Source organism: Battus philenor, unplaced genomic scaffold, assembly GCF_028537555.1.
Source record: "Battus philenor isolate CCGP_79_NKW_IND1 unplaced genomic scaffold, ilBatPhil1.0.hap1 SCAF_3, whole genome shotgun sequence".
In the NCBI taxonomy this organism is placed as follows: domain Eukaryota; kingdom Metazoa; phylum Arthropoda; class Insecta; order Lepidoptera; family Papilionidae; genus Battus; species Battus philenor.
The window spans coordinates 1,126,733-1,147,351 of record NW_027181693.1 but is presented as its reverse complement, the minus strand read 5'-3'; the positions used below and the strand labels follow the sequence as shown (position 1 = coordinate 1,147,351).

Below are 20,619 nucleotides of genomic sequence, written 5' to 3'. Positions count from 1 at the left end.
GAGTTTAACTTAATTTACTCTAATTTTAATAACTAGTTTTATCTTTATGCAATTACAGCTATTTTATTATGTTTTTTTCATTACTAGACCTATATTGACTTTACTCATGACTAGCTTCGGATCTCGATCCTTTTTGACTTAAGCCTAGTTCATTGCCCTCTGGGTGACCTTGTGCTTTCTTTCATCGCAAGCGACCATTTCTCAGATTCTTACGTCATCATCGGCAAACCACACACCTTTGTCTTTAGACGTTGAGGTATTTTGGTGCATTAAGAATATAATGCACAAATAAATACATTTAAAAAACTGTTAAATTAAACGGTTTTTTTAATACCCATATTGTGGTGGTTGTGGAAAAATATGTACCTAGTCCGCCATATTGGAACGGCGTCCATCTTGAATTTTAAATTTTGACATAATCATCGTGTTTTACTAATGCATCCCTTTCATTTGATACCCATATTGAGGAGGTTAAGGAAAAATATGTAATCCGCCATTTTGTATCGGCGGCCATCATAGATTTATAATGTTATTGATTTTATTATATTGTATTGTCATCTAAATTAAATGTGTGTACCAAATTTTAGATCAATCTGACAACGGGAAGGTGCTTAAATTTCAATTTCTAATTCTGTCCCAAATAAATTCCGTACGGGTCGAACTAAATAAAACCGTTTAAAAACATATTATTCGAAAATAGATAAATGTAACTATACTGTTGAGATATATGTAATAAATTTCAGTTAACTTAAAGGTGTATTTTCCGTAGAGAAAATCCCGATTGTACCTCGTGTGAATAAATTTATTGCACAAGTTTTACTTAGGAGTTAGTGTGAAAGGCAACCTCCCTACACATTACAGCCTGAAGTGAGAGGTTTACCGTGTCCCTCCATAACCGTCGCCAATAACATATTATGTTATGGCCTCTAACAAGAATCTACTTCAAGTACATTTTAGTGAAAAGGTAATTCTATTACCAAATTCTCTTATGTCGTGTCTAATATTGTTACAATGTAAGACTTTTTAGTAACATTTTTATAAATATACTAAAAAATATATTAGTTCTAAATTATATTTTGATGTAAAATTTTAAAGGGATATATATACTAGCTGATCCCGCAAACGTTGTTTTGCAAAAAAAATTAAAGTTTTTAATTAACAAATGTAAGATAAGGGTTGATCGTAGAGGGGTGAAAATTTAGGTTTGTATGTATTTTTGTATGCTGTATCATAATAAAATAAAAAATAAAAAAATTGTCTAAAAAATTAAAAATAAAATTTAGGGGTGGACCACCCTTATCACTTAGGGGTATGGAAAATAGATAGTAGCCGATTCTCAGACATACTGAATACGCATGTAAAATTTGGTAATAATCGGTTAAGCCGTTTCGGAGGAGTTCAAGTTCGAACACCGTGACACGTGAATTTTATATATTAGATATATATATATATATATGCTGTCAATTAATGTATACAGTTATTGAAATTTAAATTATTATATATAAAGATAAATTTTTGTTTACTATTCATCTCTGCAGATAGATAAAATAAATTACTATAACATATTTAAGAGTGATCACTTTATATGATTGGAAATAGTCGTAAAAGTATCAAAATCGCGATAACACAACTCAACTCTTGGATTTATGAAACTAGTGTAACTCACCAAGGTAGACGGAGGACATCTTCTTGGAGACGTTCTCATCGATGTACGTAACGCCGAGGGTGAAGAGGGGGGTGGCGCCCGCCCCATGAAGTAGCTGGGCCACCACAAATACTGCCACTGACCACGCGCCGCCCTCCGCTGGACCCGAAGACTCGCACCGACTCACCGACTGTCGACATACCAGGGTTTATTCATCATCAGCAACAATACAGGATGATGAGCTTTAGGTTAAGCTTGAATACACATACATAGTAAACCTTAGTAAAACTTAGAAAGACACGGATTACTCACGATAGTCCTGTTAGGAGTGCAAAGGTCCTCGGGTTCGTCACCAGCGACACGATACGGTGGCACCAGGAAGTGGGGCAGTGCGAAGAGGAGTGAGCCCGCACCCATCAGTAGTACACCCCATCCCAGCCAGCGTGGCTTCGACGAACCCATTCTACCACCCAGGTACGTTACTGGTGCCAGACAAGCGAACGATGCCATATCGTATCTGTTGGAAATTTATTTTATTTAAGGTTATAATGACTGGTTGTTGTCAGTCTTAGGCTATGGTAACTAATATCACACAAATTTACTTTTAGAAATATATTGTCCATGTAAATAAAAGATATAAATCATATTTGTATGAGTATAGTGCACCATAATTGGGGATCGAGTAATGCCCGGATCGAAATATCACTGTACATAAAGGGGATGTCCCATATTCACCATCAATTCCCAAGACTTTTTGCTTTTTCTTCAATATTTACTACCTCTAAATACTATGATGATGATATCTATCGTTTCTACTCAAGTAGTTGTCGGAGGTGCTACGCTCGAAGATATAGACGACTATATATTCCCGGGGTCAAACCGTCCAGCTTGGAAGTCCAGTTTCGAGAAAGAGGTCACTCACTGAATCCACAACGGATGAGTAGCGTTCAGGATAGGTCTGAAACCTCTTCTTGACAAAAACACTGCATTTTTGAAGACGAAGGTCTTTGACCAATGTATGTTACTGGTGATGACATACAGGTCTCGTGATTACTTCCGAAGATCCTCAAGAGAAGGTTCGAGCTTACCCAGGTAGCAATGATGAGGATTATGCTTAAGTTTCACTGCGATATCGAATCAGAAATGAAGAGATCCGCAGGAGAATCAAGATTACCGACGTTGCTCGAAGAATTGCTCGTCTAATATGACGAGTATGAGTTCAGACAGTGTTAGTCAAGGCAAGAGTGTAATAGGTGAACCTTTTATTCGTCCACAATATTTTGAAACTTCAGAGAGAAGATTTCTTTTGCCCCTTTTTTCTTTGACCCTTAAAGGGAATTTTAAAAGGCCAATGCTGCAAAGGAACAATCCATCAAAACTAATGTATTTTTTTTGGCCCCTGCTATTGGGAGCCTCTCGTAACCCCTATCTGGTGTGGGACAGGGACTTTTTACATTTAATTACTTTTTCACAGAATTTTTTTATTTTCTTTCTCTTCTTTCATACTCCATATTATCTTTCGTTCATTTCTTTCTTTCCACAATTCCACTGTCTTTCCTTTTCGCTCTGTATCTCCTTTCATTCATTCCTCATTACTTTTTACATTTTCTTATATTCTATAATTATTATTACTCTTACATTTTTATTATTTTATATCTTTATAGGAATATTACATATTGATTTGTTAAACTTAAACATTATTAAACTTATACTAGTGTTTTGACTTTATCGAAATTATTAAGATATACAGATGTCACAGAATCTTGTGTACAACGTTGTGAGTTGTACCACTTACAACCAGGTGTACTCCATACATTTACTAGTATTAGCATAATCTCTACTATAGAACCTCCACTGCGGGATATAAGCCTCCGCCACAGACTTTCCAACAGGATCTGTTGGAAGAGGCCTGTAATCAGCATCTTCTAGTTTAAAAGAGGAAGAACACTCACCCTCCCGCAATAACTCCCGTCTGCATGGAGCGAAGACCGAACCGCTTCTCTATTGTGGTTATCACCACATTCACGAAACCGTTTACCACCATACCTATGAGCAAAAGAGACGAGTTCTGTATATCCTATACAAAGTAATTTCCTTAAATAATTTTACATCTTTCCTGCAAAATAAATGACCTTACAATGATATGTGTCTACGTAAATTTATTGTCATAGACGTCTAGTTGTTTTCCTAGAGCTATTTCCAATATTTCGGGTTTTAAGATTCCTCTTTCTGCGCCAAACGATGGTTTTGTTCTTCCACATAGCCAAGTAGGATGGATAAACTTCTGGCAATTTATTATGACCGGAAAAATCGAGGGCAAACATTCAAGGGTCCTGTCAGTTCGTCGGATCAAACCTGCTAGGCTCCTGAAATGAATCTACAGGCTGCGTTCAAACGGAAGAACAGAGAAATAAGGATAGAAGAATCTGTTAAGGTTCTTAGAATATATTGGATTCTGACCGCATCCTATTGGAAGTCGAAGGGGGGTGGCTTGTATCCAGATTTGGCACGGGCAGATTTGGCCAGGGCACTCTAGGCATCTAGAAAATTTAAGACCAAAATCCTACATATGTATGATCTTTCGCCAATATCTACTTGGATTACAGTTTGTATTACACCGGTGGAACATAAACGTGTAAAAGTTATAATGAATACAGTATTTTAATGTCTGACAGTATCAAAAATAGTTCAACTATAGGCAAGTGACAGATAAAGAGCAAAAATAACCTGATACCATTAAATTTTCAAGCACATTGACTGACAGATCGGTGTGTCGGAAATAGACTAGGTTTTTCCATTATGCTAGTTAAAATTCTCATCCGTAATTATCCCGAGTTAATCATAATTGATGCGGCCATTTTGATTATTCGTAGTAGCGCCATTTTCTCATTTATTTAAAAAAAATATAAACATCTATTTAATTTTTTATGTCTTAAATTATTTAACTTGATGGAAAAGTGTCGGTTAAATTTCTTTTTTCTTGCGGTTTTTTATTTTTACCGTTGCGGACGAAAATTTCTCGAGAGATGAACACGCACAGGTGACGTCACCAAGACGAGTCGAATAGACGATTTATGCGGTAACTGCAAGATTGGTCATGGTGGCGCTCTTATAGGACACCTATGTCTTGCAGCGAGCTTGCAAACTATGATCAAAACTAATGACTTCCTTAAAAAAAAGTTACGCTAAAAAATATGACAAGACGATGTACGTCGGAACGCTCTTATTTCGAACAGCGTCGATAGATGGCGCTGGTAGACGATTGTCACACGCTATGGCTTCACTATCACTTCTTGTAAAAATCGGTAATGTTTGTTATGAACATACAGTACATTATCAAACACGTATTGAGAAGCAATAGTCAATATTTTATTTCTTCAATTTTTTTCGACTACACAAATTCACAATGCATGGTTATCAAAGGAGCCAAGTTTAACGGATTAGTATTGACTCGATCCGGTGTGAATAAAGCGGCCATCTTGGATTTACAGTCGATTTAATTTGACTGTATCTTTTCAGCCAATGGACGCTCACAGGCCTCCCATAAGATCGACACGTTGACGAGTCTTGCGTTATCCGCTTCCAGCGACTTCCAGTCACTTCCTGCGATCTTAGCTAAACTTACTTAAGTCGCTACAACTTTACAATGACTATTTGAAACTTATTCATTTCGGTTTACCTTCATAATTGTTAATTATTTTTGGTCATATCCACGCAGAATACACTCAGAATATAGTATTAGATCAAACGCTATGCCTCTACAGATTTAACATATTTTGCCTAAGTAACAGGTTGGGTATTGGTTTCAACTGTTGGTAAAACCTATCAAATACATTGATTCGTTCTTTTACTGATGCCATATTTTTTTTATGAAATCATGTTGCATATTTTTCGACATTTTATATTCTGCATGTATTGAAAATATTGGACTTGCTGGCCACTTCCAAGAGACATATTGTAGTTTAATTTAAAGTAATCAAATTTAAAAAAAAAAAAAAACAATTATATCTTGCCAGTGTTACATAAAATATTTATGTAATGAGTACCAGTTTGAAGTTAGTATTTTTATACGAAAAACTCCTTCTTTGTTTATGGCCAAATCTTTCACCACACAAGCAGTTAGGTTGGGGAATGATTTACCGCTAAATGTAAGACGTGCTAACTAACTGCTTATTTTTAAGAAAATGATTAAGAACTATCTACAAGACCTATGATTATTTATCTGTTAGTTCATTTCTTTTACTTCTCTTTCTTTATTCTTTTCTATTTGCGACCCAACTCAGTTTGATTTTTTATTAATTATTGTATTACATTTATAATAAGTATTATTCTTTATTTATTATAAATATATATGTCATATACATATGTGTATATGTTAGTTTGTAAATATGTATGTTTTGTACTCGTCAACAATCCATTATTAGTACTTCTACCTTTACCATACTATGGTTGTCTGTTACAGAATGCCCTTTGTATTTCTTTGTATATATGTGAAACTGTTTAAATGTTTAAACGTGTATACTAAAGGATATTAAATAAATAAAGGAATACCCTGGGCACACATGCTAGATGTGTGCAGTTACTGAGAGATATATGCAATAAAATGCGTTGCAGGAGAAACTTAATCTAGACTGCTTATTAAATATGGCGTCTTATATTAAAAAAGTATAAGCACACAGCAAGGATGGTACGAATTCGTTTAAAGTTAATATCACGCAAGGTAAAGCTCCGTTCAAATAACTTGAGACGTGGCTAGTTGTGAGAAATGTTCTGGAACGTTCGCGAATATGAATAGTCTGTGCAAAGTTTTTGTAGTGTTAATAACTTTTGTTTATTACAAAAAACGAAACTTACTTGATTTGTAAAAATCATTTTGATATATATTAAAAACAAGTATAATTAATAGAAGGAATATTTCAATAATAATTTACAAAATAACACGAGCTGTTGGACGAGTAGAAATTTGCTCTTTCACTTGAATTGACTTTGATTTATAGAACATCCTGTACCCATTAAAATAAAAAAGGTTATTGTACAAAATTTCATCTCTCATCTGCTAACAAACTTTTAGTACCCGAGGATCATAGCCATTGTCGGAAAGTGAAGCCAACACTACCAAAGCGCTTTCAAAGACCGTGATTTGACAATAATTGTTCCAGAACCCCACAATTAATCATCCCAAGCGATAATACCCCCTAATGACAGTGTTTACTGAAATATTCCGGGCGAAATTTGCAAATTCTTTTCAAAAGAACATTATGTTTGCTTTCATTTTATAAATGGGATCATAATTCTATAGATTCTTTAATATTATTTTAATCCATTTTATTCATTTCTCATATTTATGCGTATTATGATTTATATTAATGCATTATATTCTATTTGTGTTTAAACAATAAACAAGATGGCGGACAAATGTCATTCACAATCACAGTTATTTTTGTATTTCAATGTTACAAATATGTAACAAAAATTCAAAATATATTTATTCAAGTAGACATTTATAGGTTATTATATCGTCGATTCTTTTAATGCTGAACTGTTGAAGAAAATTGACAAGAAACTCAACATTTTTTATGTGTATATTAGAATATCAACCATATAAATGAGTTTACAAATCAATTTTCACATATTTCGATCAACTAAAAACTTTTGAATGCTATAGTAAGGTTTATTCGATAATATACTTTTAAGTAAGAAAACGATAATAATATATAGCTACTTGAACTATGTAACAGTAGTCGTGCAATAAAGTGCACCGCCCGCCAGCCCGCTGATAAATGCGCATGCGGCAAATAATGCGAATTACACAACTACTACACCACTGTTAAATCGCTCAACACGTGTTTCACCCATCCACGGGGTATCCTCAGGAGTAATGTTACACCGATTAGTGCCAAACATCGTGTGAGGCTCATTTGGTGTTTGGCACTTTATTACACGACTACTGCTACATAGCGAAAGTAGCTATATATTAGTCCTTTTCTTACTTAGGATGGAATTCCGCAAAGTAACGCCTGAATCCATTGAATATACTTTTAATTTTATATTAAAAACTTACAAACAGAAGGTCTAAGATATCTCGTGGAACTTTTTATGTATGCGTATACGCAGACACATGAAGGAAGTCGACAATACTTTTTTTAAATACATAGTGTAGGGAATGTAGTAGAGAGCTTTATTACGTTTACTGATCCAATATTAGTTTGTTTTCATAATAAATAGCGAATGTTGGTATGCCTGTATGACTAATACTTGGAAGTAGATCACACGTTCAAGAACCTCATTTTGAATAATAATATAATATTGTCCGTTTTACTAATTAGCAATGCTAACACTACCTAACTCAACGGCGACCGTTATTTTTGTCACGCCACTGTTATAAATCTTCGGAAATGGGTGTGGTTTGCCTTTTTATATAAAATACGTACTAGCGCTCTTTTGCAATATCAACTTTTGGCATTTGTAGAAAGAATATATCTATATCTATATGTCTGTATGATCGTAGTTATAAAATAGTTTTATTCGAGAAAATTCTTGTTTAAATTGTTTAACAAAAAAATTTACTTTCTCTCGCATCTATCTACTTTCAATTCGACGATTCAAAAGCGCATGTAAATTCTCACTTAAATAAAAATATCTTGAATTTGAATTTATTATGATTTATTTTATCATAATACCAATTATAAACCAGATAATCTAGACGATTTTTTTTTTGGCAAAGTCAAAGAATTAGACCAGTAGAACGCACTCTTTTTTCGAACTTTTTTAAAAAAAAAAAATTTTTTGTGTGACTGCATATTTAATCTATGTTTTTCAAATACTTTCAAAATTAATTATATCGTTATATAGTTAAGAATAAAATTTATTTATTATCATTAAAATTACAAAATGTTTATATAAAAATATTTTTATTGTTGACATTTTTTGTATGACATCTTAAAATCCAATTGCGTTATTCGTAAATATTGTTTTAATAAGATTATAAATGTAAATGTGTAAACAAATAATAAACATTACTCGCAACAAATATATACGTTTAAATATTTATGAAACATAAATCCATTACTCGGTGGTAAACATTATTTTCGCGCCTAAAACGCGCTCTGTCATAATCCGCCATATTGTTTTTAAATGTGCTAAAGTAATGCACTGTCACGTTCTGCCAAAATACCGCTATATAGCCCCGGATTTATGCTTTTTAAGTGTGCTAGCAACAAAATATGTAATATTTTATTATTATAGTAGCAAACAGTATTTTAAATTTTTATTTATCGTAAATTACGCATAATTATTATGTAATATTACATTACATTTTTGAGTAAGTGTGAAGAGTGCCTTAAGTAATGACATTACTATACACTAGAACTTAAAATTTAGTTAAAAAAAAGATAGAAGCTAATACTTGCAACTATCACAGTGAAGATAATAAAAGAAAAGCAAGATAGAAAGAAGAATAGGTAATCTATTTAGTACTCCAAAAGAGAATTGACGCAAATTTTGTAAACTCCTTGCTGACAAAATAAAATTGTAAAAATAGGCAAGTAAATAAAATAATACATATAAAAATATATACCTAGAATAGATCAAAAATATGATATAGAATAAAAACAAAGAAATTGTAACAGTTTAGGAATGAGGAGAAGAAAGAATGGTATCGAATAAAAGGAAAAATGGATATGAAGGGGAAAGAAAGAAGAAATGCAGAAAGAAAGAAAATAAAGGAATAAAAGATGATAGGAGGAACAATAGAAAAGCGCGAAAAGATATTAAATAAAAACAAAGTCCCTGTCCCACAATAGATAAGTGGTACGAGGGGTCCCCATAAAAGAGGTCTTATTAAAAAGAAACGTCCAATAATTCTAATAAAACAAGTTGGAAACAATTTGTATCAAGAAACGTTTTGTGTCATATATTTACATTATATATATATATATATAATTTTGTATATAAAATCGTATATAAAAAATATATACAGACACATAATAAATATAAGATTAAAAATAAACTCGTAACGCCTTAATTTCGTTTTCAAATAGTTAACAAATCCTTCATTGATATATGTGTACGCATATATAAAAAAAATCCTCAAGATATATTATTAAATAAATCTAATTATAACATTCAAGAGTTACAGATGTGATAGATGATCGATATGTGTGGAACTTGGTTTATTAACTTATTTAAATGGTTGATATTATACTGTACACATCAAATATTGTTTAATTACATTTAAATGAATCAAACCAGTTGTTGCCCGATTCCTGTCGACAGAACAGCATTCCGAAACGGTGGTAGCTTACTACATATAATGTTAAAATAATTGACGTTACAAAACTGCATTTAAATGCCTACTTTAACAAAGATATCTTGTTTTTTATCAATATATTTTATGTAAAAATCAGTAAAGATAAAATTCTTTTTTCTTAACCTTGTGTATTACTTACGTCATAAACTTATGATGCAATTACCCCTCCAGTCTCAGACGAACTGAGTCCAGTCACGAGGATTACGAGGGATTACTTTGCGAGAGTGCATTTGTATATTGGATTTAGTGAACAAAGGTATGGTTGAAATCAGAGCTAATCTAGAATGTTCTACTGTGATAAACCTTGAAAATACCGTAATATGTATTGAACCTTATTTATTATAATTATATATGTTATAAACATATGTATGTATGTTCATATACATGTATGTATGGCTGTGTAAAATGATTTTGGAACGGTTTTCAGGAGAATAATTTAGATTATATTTTTTTAAAAAAGGTTTTTGTCTCTTTTAACATCATTATTCGCTTAATTTTTTATTTTTAAATTTGATTTATAACTGACTGACCCATGTTCAAGATACTGGCAGCTTCACTACCTTGAAGAGTTTTGAACATGGATGTTGATCATATTATTTGCGTTCACATTTATTTCCTTCTGAAAGTAGTTCATTCTTCACAAATTATTTAATTCCTTTAATTTTTGTCCTACTCCATTCATTCATCACCTCACTTTCGGCGTCTTTCCACCACAATACTACAAGAAATGCCTATCGTGAATCTAATATAACATAGATAATATTTTATGTCTATAATAGATATTCATTTGAACAAAAAGTACCGTGAGCTATATCTAAAACTTTCTGCATTAACGTCCGGATAAAATACGCCAGGTGCAATCCGTACTAATGTCTAGTATTATCCGGACGTCGCAGTCCGAGAATAAGGCGTACGGATATCCGTAGATCTACGTTAGTTATGTCGCAGATATTTCTATAAATCTAACTCATCTATTTCGAAAATCTAAATTAAACTACCGTAGCGGTAAATAACAAGCGAGACTCGACTCCGTGATCAGGTCAATTTTGAATAATAAGAAGTATAATTCAGTATTTTTAAACTTTATTGATAGATTCGTTGTTGTGAAGTTTCTTCCTGTTTCTTCTTAACTAGCATAACATCGTGCGAAGCCAAGTACAGTCAAAAATAAAATAGATGAAAAAAATAAATAGATAAAAAATATTAAATGGAATCAGGCGTTAACTTGCGGAAGTCTGTGTTAAGTAAGAAAAGGACCAATATTTAGCCACTTCCGCACATGCAGTGGTAGTCGTGCAACAAAGTGCGCGGTCCGCCAGCCCGCTGATAAATGCGTCAAAGTCACCCTGTGTTTGGCACTAATCGGTGTAACATAACTCCTGAAGATGCCCCGTGGAGGTGTGAATTAACGGTGGCAGTTGTGTAATTCGCATTGTTTGCGGCATACGTATTTATCAGCGGGCTGGCGGGCGGTGCACTTTGTTGCACGACTACCACTGCATGTGCGGAAGTTGCTAAATATTGGTCTTTTCTTAATTAGATAATAAGTTGACGATCGATAAGAGTTCTGTTAAAAGTTCCTATGTTGAATAAACCAATTTTATCTTTTTTAATTTCACTAAGTCAGTTTTAGAGTGTAAGGCTTTCTTTAAACTTTATGTTAATTTGGAGTCAAACAATCCATATGATTGACAGTGAAGATTTTTTTTTACAGAAAGAGTACGTGCTGCCATTTATAACTGACGACATCGTTTAAAAAACTCTATTGCAGTCAATGGAGAATAATTCAAATAAGCTTTACATTTTGCTAATTGTTTTATATTTAAAATATTAAACATATACAATGTAATAGTAATAAATGTTACGTAAAATTTATTAAAAGTGATTTTTCTTTGTAAAAATATTTATGGCAATACAAATATATTCAGTTGAAACTTTTTTAATTAAAACCAACCGAAGTAACAAGTTACAATATCTTATCTAAGTATGATATAAGTTTTGATTAACAATTGAATTATTCAGTAGAAGCCGGCTTACATAATTACAACTTAATCTTTGCATAAACTTTCCCGGGTTAACGCGTTAGTTGACTTCTAAGTTGGCGCATATGTTAATGAACGTAACTTAACTGGACATTTCTGCAATAAACAGTGACTATTAAAAATATAATAAGGCTTTATAATATGTTTACAATAATATAAAATATCTACTACCATGTATTATCTATCTAATGTAACATTATTTAATACCTACACTACATCTTACACATTATTTATATATTAATGAACGATCGTTTCATCCAAAAACTTGATCTTTGACAAATGCCTCATCTAGTCTTCTATTCCTCTTTCTTTCTCGTTATTCTTCTATATTCTAGACCTACTTTTGTAAAGTCATTCTCCCATCGTATTTATTTTAAGCAGCGACTATGGTTGAATTCGCATCTCTCTCTTTCGCTCTGCTATTAATACGCACATAACGCGTCCTGCGTTCTTCAAATAATCGTCTCCTTTACTGTCCTCCTAACCGTACTGACTCTCTTCACTCTTCTTTTTTATGTAAAATCTATTCTTCTATGGAATAAGCTGCCTTTGAAAATCATGATGGCAGAAAGCCGTTACAGTTTCAAACGGAAACTTCGGGAGCAAGTGCATCAGAAATTAGCACAATCTTCACAACAGTAGTTATTATTATTTACATTTATCTTCACGAAGTACATGTATTATATTATTTATGTATTGTATATATATTATAGTTTAAGCACCTGCCACGATTATTTCCCCTGGTAGTGAACGCCTATGGTGTTTAGTCAATTGTACATTTTTTTGTGTGTTAAAGAGTAAATAAATGAAAAAATATTAATACGATATGATAGTATAATTTACATTATCTTTGTCATAAATAATTGGTATTTACCCATCGACATCTTTTGTCTACCAACAACCTTGACAAAGTCATCTGTCCATCTTGTAGGTAGACGTCTTACTCTTGTCGCACCGTGTTCTCAACTCCTGAATCTTAAAACTCCAGCGGCCATGTATTTATCTTAATTTGAATAACATCTTCTAGTTTTTAAATAAACTTTTCTATATCCTCAGAATCTTATAAGTAATTTTACAAGTTTAATATCAATCATATTGTCTAGACCATGGTTGCACAGACTTATTAAGACTAGGGGCCACTCGGGCAAATCATGAACTGATGGCGGGCCGGCCGCCAGAAGTATAGGTAATTAATTTTTTTTGGTTTTATTCTGGAATAGAATTCAATATTATTCGAATGTACGAGAGTATTATTTTTGCTGTCGGCAGGCCACCAGTATTCCACTGGCGGGCCGCGGTCTGTGCATCCATGGTCTAGACTGTTAAAGAGATTGTATATATAATCTATGTATAAAGTATCTCCACTTTAATACTGACTCATCACGATTTCTCTGAGGTCATAAAGGTGAGATACTTAATATTTAGTAAAAATGTTTTTTTAGCTAATTAAAGATCATCTAAGAATTTTAAAGTTTTTACGAAATTCTTTCCTAAAAGTATATATATGAAACTTTGCCAGAATATGTTTAAGAAAGTTACCAAGAATAGATTAATTAAAACTGCATCAAAAAAGGACAGTGCCGACCGCTTGAAGTGCGTGGCAAGCCATTGGTCTTTCACAAGGATATATATGGGGGATATACCATAATCGCCATGTTTGGCAGGGGGGGTTGGCGATCGCAGTGTGATATTATGGTACTTAGATGCCGCTGCTGACCATCCTCTGTAAACTTATTTGTGAACAGTGCTAATCCTACATAATGAATGCAAAAAGTATAAGATCGTATCCCGGAATTGAACCCGCGATCTACGATCTCACGTCTCAGTCTTCTACCGCTAGGTTACAACTACACATTTGTTATATATGTACTTATGCTTATTTTAAAATAGACAAAAACTTTACAATTAAAAGCATGTTGTGTAACATTGTTTACTTATTCGTATTTATGTTATACCTTTTTCACGTAAATATACATCAATATATACACATATTTATGTATATTTTTTATGAGTATACATAAATATTTTTGAATTTATGTATGTGTGTATAGTAGTGTATGTATATGTATGAACGTACACCCTGAACTGCCCTCTCCTTCATGTCTCTCATCTCCATCCAAATGTTGTCTGGTAGAGATCGCCTCGAGCGATAAAACTGCCTTTTGTATTTCTATATAGTTGCTTTTTTTAGTTAATATCTATAGTGTATAATAAAGTATTAATAAATAAATATATATTCAATTACCGACTTTATGTCAAAATTTAATTTAAATATAATCAAGTTTACGTAATATTAGACGAGAAATGTTACGTAAATTCTTGTGCACATAGAGCTTAACGAAGGCGCGATATACACGAGCGTGTTTCACAGTAATTGAGAGATCCCGGAACCCTATGAAATTAGCAGCAATCAGCTGCTCGACGCGCTGGTACGGCGCGCCCGTCCAACCGAGAGTGTGAACATGTCATTAAGACGTATCAAACATTCTTGATACTTGTTAACAAGTTCTAATGTCAACTCACATATTTATTCTACCGTTAATATGTTACATTTTACTTTAAATAATTTAACAAATAACGATTAGTAGATTAACGAAAGTGCAGGAAAAAACCCAATGAATCGGCATGTTGAAATAGCACTCGCCCATTCAACTAGCCAACTAGCTCTAGAGAGTGTTATACTAAACATTATGAGATATAATCAATAATTATCTCAGCGTATTTATTAACGTAAGTAGCGAAAAACATACAGCCGCTGGAACCTTAAGGTTTCACGGCAAAAATTAAGGACTGGAGAGCGCAGAGTAGGTCGCACACCCACTAAGTGAACATGCAACCTTATAAAGGTTCACAGGCTGTCCTGTATTTGGCCCGGTAAGAGCAGAATACCAGGCTCGGTAAGAGAACAGAAAAGAAGAACCTCGCCTCAATAGTGAGTAAAGAGGCACTGTGGCTGGATCTTTTTGGAATTCTGAAAAAAGGTATTTGGAAAAACAATAAAAATATTCAAATAAATAATAGAACAAGAACAATGAAAACAATTAACAAGATCGATAAAATAGCTGTGATATTAGAAATGTAAATTAAGTCCGATTTGGATAATACGAAAATAAATGAAAAGAATAATAAATATAAAATCGTAGAACACTGGAAGGAAGGCAAAGGAATCGAGACGATGTATGGAAAGCAATGAAAGATATTATTAATTTACTTCAAATCAGACGATAGAATGAACGACCGCTTAGAGCTAAAATGATGATGAAGGTGATGAACTCGTCTGTCCAATATTTAGGTTGGATTTTGTTTACATACTTTTTTTTACTTACTTTTTAAAATTACTTCCAATTACAGATACGTTTTTAGTTACGTTAGGTGATGCTTGCATGTGATGTAAATAAATGCTGTGAGAATGTTAGAAAATATGAAGAATTTAAGTAGAAAGAAAATGGCCTCTGTTAATAGAAGCCTTTCGTTCCCCTATCTTACTTTTGGGACAGGTATATATTTTACAATGATTTTTTCATTAAACTTTTTTCTCTCTCTTTTTCTCTCTTTTCCTTCTATCTCTTTCTTTCTACTTAAATTCTTCATATTTTCTAACATTCTCACAGCATTTATTTACATCACATGTAAGCATCACCTCCCATATTTTACCATCCATTGTTTACATCTCTATTTTTATTTTTTTCAAATTTTCTATTTCATGTTATTACATACAATACTATAACTGTCTCATTTTCTATATAACAATTTCTTCCCAATATTAACAGATCCCGGATTTTAACTCTTTGAACTGCTCCTTGAACTAATAAACAAGTTAGAAATTAAACGTAATAATCAATGTCTTATTAGATTCACGTAAGTTAAGAGGTCCTTGTCTTCACGGTCGATAGAGTTGCGAATTGCATCTCATCCTTAAGCACCTGTTAATTAGACGATAGGCTTCGCTTCAGCGGATTGATTTCTAATTATTTTAGTACTTATTTCATATTAATTTCCTCGTATTTATTTATTACTGTATGTACTATATTACAATTCACTTCCATGTAAGTTTATAATACAAAAATTTGTGATGAAAGAGCTTGGTAATTAATATCTCTATCTACTGTAAAAGTGACCACAAAAAGCGTCTGAATTTCACGTGGACTCTTCTGAGATCAGATTGGGTTTGGAACCCTCACAGTTTTAAATTGAAGGAAGGGTTTATCTTCTTTGTAGCTGATAGACGCTCACAAAGCATTGGCCTCCACCAAAGTTACTACAGTAACCTCCGTAACTTCCGGTGCCTTAACTATGTCGTGTCTATCTGCTTGAGCTTTAAACTCGAAAACGTCAGCCCCGACGGCCATCGATTGCACTAGCAATGCCCACTGCCACTTTAAAAGAGCAACTCTTCGGGCTACGTTAAAGGCACTTTATTTGAGTTATTCTTCTATTGAAATACACAAGTGGTCACTTTAAATGACTTTATAATAAGAGTCATCTTCCTTGTTTTAGCCAAAGTACGCCCACTCCAAAATATACCATATAGAGACTTGGCAGGCGAGTTAGCGATCGCAGTAGTATTAATGTAAGTCGAAGACACTGCTACCTATCTTCTTGTAACTTGCTTGTAAACAGTGACTATCTTATATAATTCAATATATGATTAAATGTATGTTAAAATCATTATGTTCAATTTAAAAGGTTCAATAAACGTAATCTATTGTAAAATATTACAATAGCTATACAGTATGTTGAACATTAATAAAAATATAATAAGATAATACATTATTGGAAATGATTGAACCGAACATGACGCGCTTAAAAATCTCGTGGTCTGATTTGAAATCTAATGATAATATTATGGAAATACATAAGATGATTCTAGTTTTTATCAAAAAAGATATTTTATTTGTACTTTATTCTATCTGATTATTTATTTATTTTCGTTCAAGAATTAAAGATGTTGGTAAACATACAGTATCCGGCGAAATAATTGCACATCGATCTTTGGATGGAGACAATCGGCTAATTACGGCACTATCTCTATCCCACACTACCTATGTAAAGTTTTGTCAGTCGTTATATTTCGCGCGACAGAGATAATGCTCTACGAAGCCGAAATTAGCCGATTGTCTCTTTCTAAAGGTCGATGTGCAATATTTATCGCCGAGTGTATGTAAAAAAATAGTGTAGTTACAATAGGGGTCAATTAAGTCTCCATTACTTTATGTTAGAAATGGAAAGTAAAGTAAGTTTAGAAAGGAAATTAATTTTAAATTAGCAATTTGACGGAACCAAGAATCTTTTGTTTTAATTTTCTAAACATTTACTGTGGAGTATTTATCATTGGGTAAAGACACATGTAATTATATGTTTAATTGATGGTTAGATTATTCGATTTTTGGTAAAATTAAAGTGTATTCTTTATTATATGCACCGCTCATTTTGACAAAATTTTCGTGCTGAATCTTGTTTGCATAACAACTTCCAATATTATCTTTTAATTAGCAGTCGTGTGTTAGTATCAAAGCTATGCGATAACAAATCGTGATTTAGATCTCTTATGTTACATAACATTATCACTACTTACAAATAAACCAGGATTGAATGCTATACTTGCGATGATTTACATCGCCTAAACTGTATTAATTCAAAGTATTTATTTATCGTTTAAAATATATACCACTGACATAAAAGTTTTAGTTAGTTTTCATTAAAAATCATGTGTAATTAATAATATACAAAATAGATGTAATAAGTTATCTAAATTCAAAATTTTATAGAATTCAATGGTAGTGTTATATTGATTTCATATGATTATCAAGTAATATTTTAAAGCATTAGATAATTAAGTATCAAAAAATAAAGAAGCAGCTGGTGTATCAGCACACTTACATGTATAGTAAGAATCTGGAATAAAAGCTAGTCGCAGATGGCGTTACGTTCGCGACACACTAGCGCCTCCGGGGCGCAGGTGGCTCAGAGAAACTTATTTAACTTTGGACACTTTTATAGCCGGGAGATTTAGTAGCGCAGATAAGTGTTTATCATTTGCTGGGTTCATTTAACTTTAGCAGACTTTCTCATTGTCGTGCGATACGAGTCGATTACCCTACTCCTTTCTCATTATACGTAGTTGTATCAATTTAAGTATTTTTTTTAATTAAAATAAACATTCTTTTTAGATAAACAATGACTTTATTTATATTTATTATTTTTATACCAGTCAAATGCTAGCTTTAATTTGACGAAAAATCAGTATTAACTACTTCAAAGATTAGAAGACTTCACAATATGTTACGGTGGAGTTTTTAATTATTTTGGTCACATCGCTCGGAGACAACCTGATAACTTTAACAAGCTATTTATTGTAGAGACAATAGAACAGTGTTTCCCAACCTTTTTTGTGCCATGACCCACCTAAGCATTTCTAAAAGTTTTACGTCCCCGTATATAATATGCATAATTTTTATATTGCACTTGCTTAAACTCGCGGCGTATCCATTTTCAAATTGCCCCAATTAACAATCACGTCAGGAAACATGCAGCACCAGCTGATCTGTTAAGTCATTAACTGGATCCTTTAAATCCATTTATAAGTTATAAAGTACTGATCAACATACATAAAGTTGTTATATTGACTATTTGAAAAATTAGAAGGGGTTTTTTATTTTAAAAACAAATATCAAATCATTCTTGTTTTATATCTGTATTCTAATTTTAAAAGTGTAATAGATAAATACAATAACATATGCTGAAGACACCATTCTGGATTTAAGCCAAATTTTATCTGAGTTTTACAATTTAGAATATTTAGAAATCTAAAAAGGAGTAGATAATATTAGTCGTGCAGTAAAATTCAGGAAATATTCTATAGTTAAAAAGGGAAAAACCTCTATGCTACGTATTACCCGAATATTTACTTTTCTTTCACGTGATGACGTCATGAAGAACAATAAAACTTATATCTAGTTATTGTAGAGAAAATACATAGTGGATTAAAACAACCTTCTCGCTTATCTTATCGCGTTCTTGCCGTGTTAAATAAACCAGATTGTACATTGCTCTCATGTATTTTAATGTTGAGTTAAATAAGTTACATAAGTAATAAAAGGACTAATATATAGCTACTTCCGCTATGTAGCAGTAGTCGTGCAGAAGTTACATGTTACTTGCATATTTTTGAAATCATATTTTTATCTAGCACTGTTTGGCGTCAGCGGTGCTTCCAAAAGGGGAATTCCACAGAAATGTTATTCTTCATAAACATCGTGCGAAAGAGAGCTATCTACAATACTACATAAGGGCTAAACTTGATGTAAGTAATAAAAGGACCAATATTTAGCCACTTCCGCACATGCAGTGGTAGTCGTGCAATGAAATGCACCGCCCGCCAGCCCGCTGATAAATGCGTATGCGGTAAACAATGCGTATCACACAACCGCCACCACCAAATTACTCAACACGTGTTTCACCCCTCCACGGGGCATCTTCAGGAGTTATGTTACACCGATTAACACATACAAACGCATTTATCAGCGGGCTGGCGGGCGGTGCATTTCATTGCACGACTACCACTGCATGTGCGGAAGTGGCTAAATATTGGTCCTTTTCTTACTTAGGATGGACTTCCGCGAGGTAACGCCTGATTCCATTAAATAAACTTGATGTATACACACTTCATGTTATTTTTATCCTTATGGTCCTAGGAAGAATCCCACAACTCAATAAACTACAGCCTTTGTACAAGAGGCTCCAATGATACGTCCATAAAAATGTCTAAAATAAATAATTTGAATTATAATCAACCTGAATGACGTCGGCTGTTTAATCAGCATTATGAATATAGCGCGCATGAAGTGTGTATCGCTGTTGCTTGATTTTTATTGGTAGAACATTGTTTCCATAGTTTTAATTTTTTTTCTTCTTCTTAAAACTTTAATAGAGATTGGGAGTCGATTATTGTAAATTGTCGGTATATTACGCGTTAACCTGTATTAAAGTACTTAGCTGAGAGAGGTTTTTTATGATTTATTTATATGGCCCTTTCCATAAGGACCCCTCGTACCTCTATCTGTTGTGGGACAGGGAGTTTGTTTTCATTTAATAATTTTTTTATGTAATTTTCGCGCTCTTCTATCGTTCCTCCTATGATCTTTCATTCCTTTATTTTCTTTTTCTCTGCAATTCTTCTTTCTTTCCCTTTCATATCCATTTTTGCTTTTATCCTTTTTAGTTTAGTTTAGCTTTTTAGTTTAGGGTGAAACACGTGTTATGTAATTCGCATTTTTTAGCCGCATACGCATTTATTAGCGTGCTGGCGGGCGGTGCACTTTATTGCACGACTACCACTGCATGTGCGAAAGTGGCTAAATATTGGTCCTTTTCTTACTTTGCTTTTATTCGATACCATTCTTTTTTCTCCTGATACATTAACTGTTACAATTTCTTTGTTTTTATTCTATCACATTTTTGATCTATTCTAGGTATACATTTTCAGATATATTATTTTATTTACCTGCCCATTTTTACACTTTTATTTACAATTTTTTAATTTTAGCTCAACTCTTGTTTCATTTTTATCTCGTTTTCCGAAATCGTTCTGCACATTTTTAGGAACGTTGGTCTTGCTTCCTTAT

At 32.9% G+C, this 20,619-nt stretch overlaps 1 protein-coding gene across 1 annotated transcript in view; it reads right to left on the bottom strand.

Moving 5' to 3' along the window:
• Positions 1 to 20,619, bottom strand: part of Oatp26F (Organic anion transporting polypeptide 26F) — a 90,106-nt gene that overhangs the window by 22,868 nt on the left and 46,619 nt on the right. Inside the window, exons 4-6 of the mRNA XM_068770294.1 lie at positions 3,598 to 3,691; positions 1,958 to 2,162; positions 1,667 to 1,835 (exon numbers count right to left, since the gene is read on the bottom strand). Of these exons, the coding sequence (XP_068626395.1) occupies positions 1,667 to 1,835; positions 1,958 to 2,162; positions 3,598 to 3,691 (468 nt within the window). The remainder of the gene's footprint in view (positions 1 to 1,666; positions 1,836 to 1,957; positions 2,163 to 3,597; positions 3,692 to 20,619) is intronic.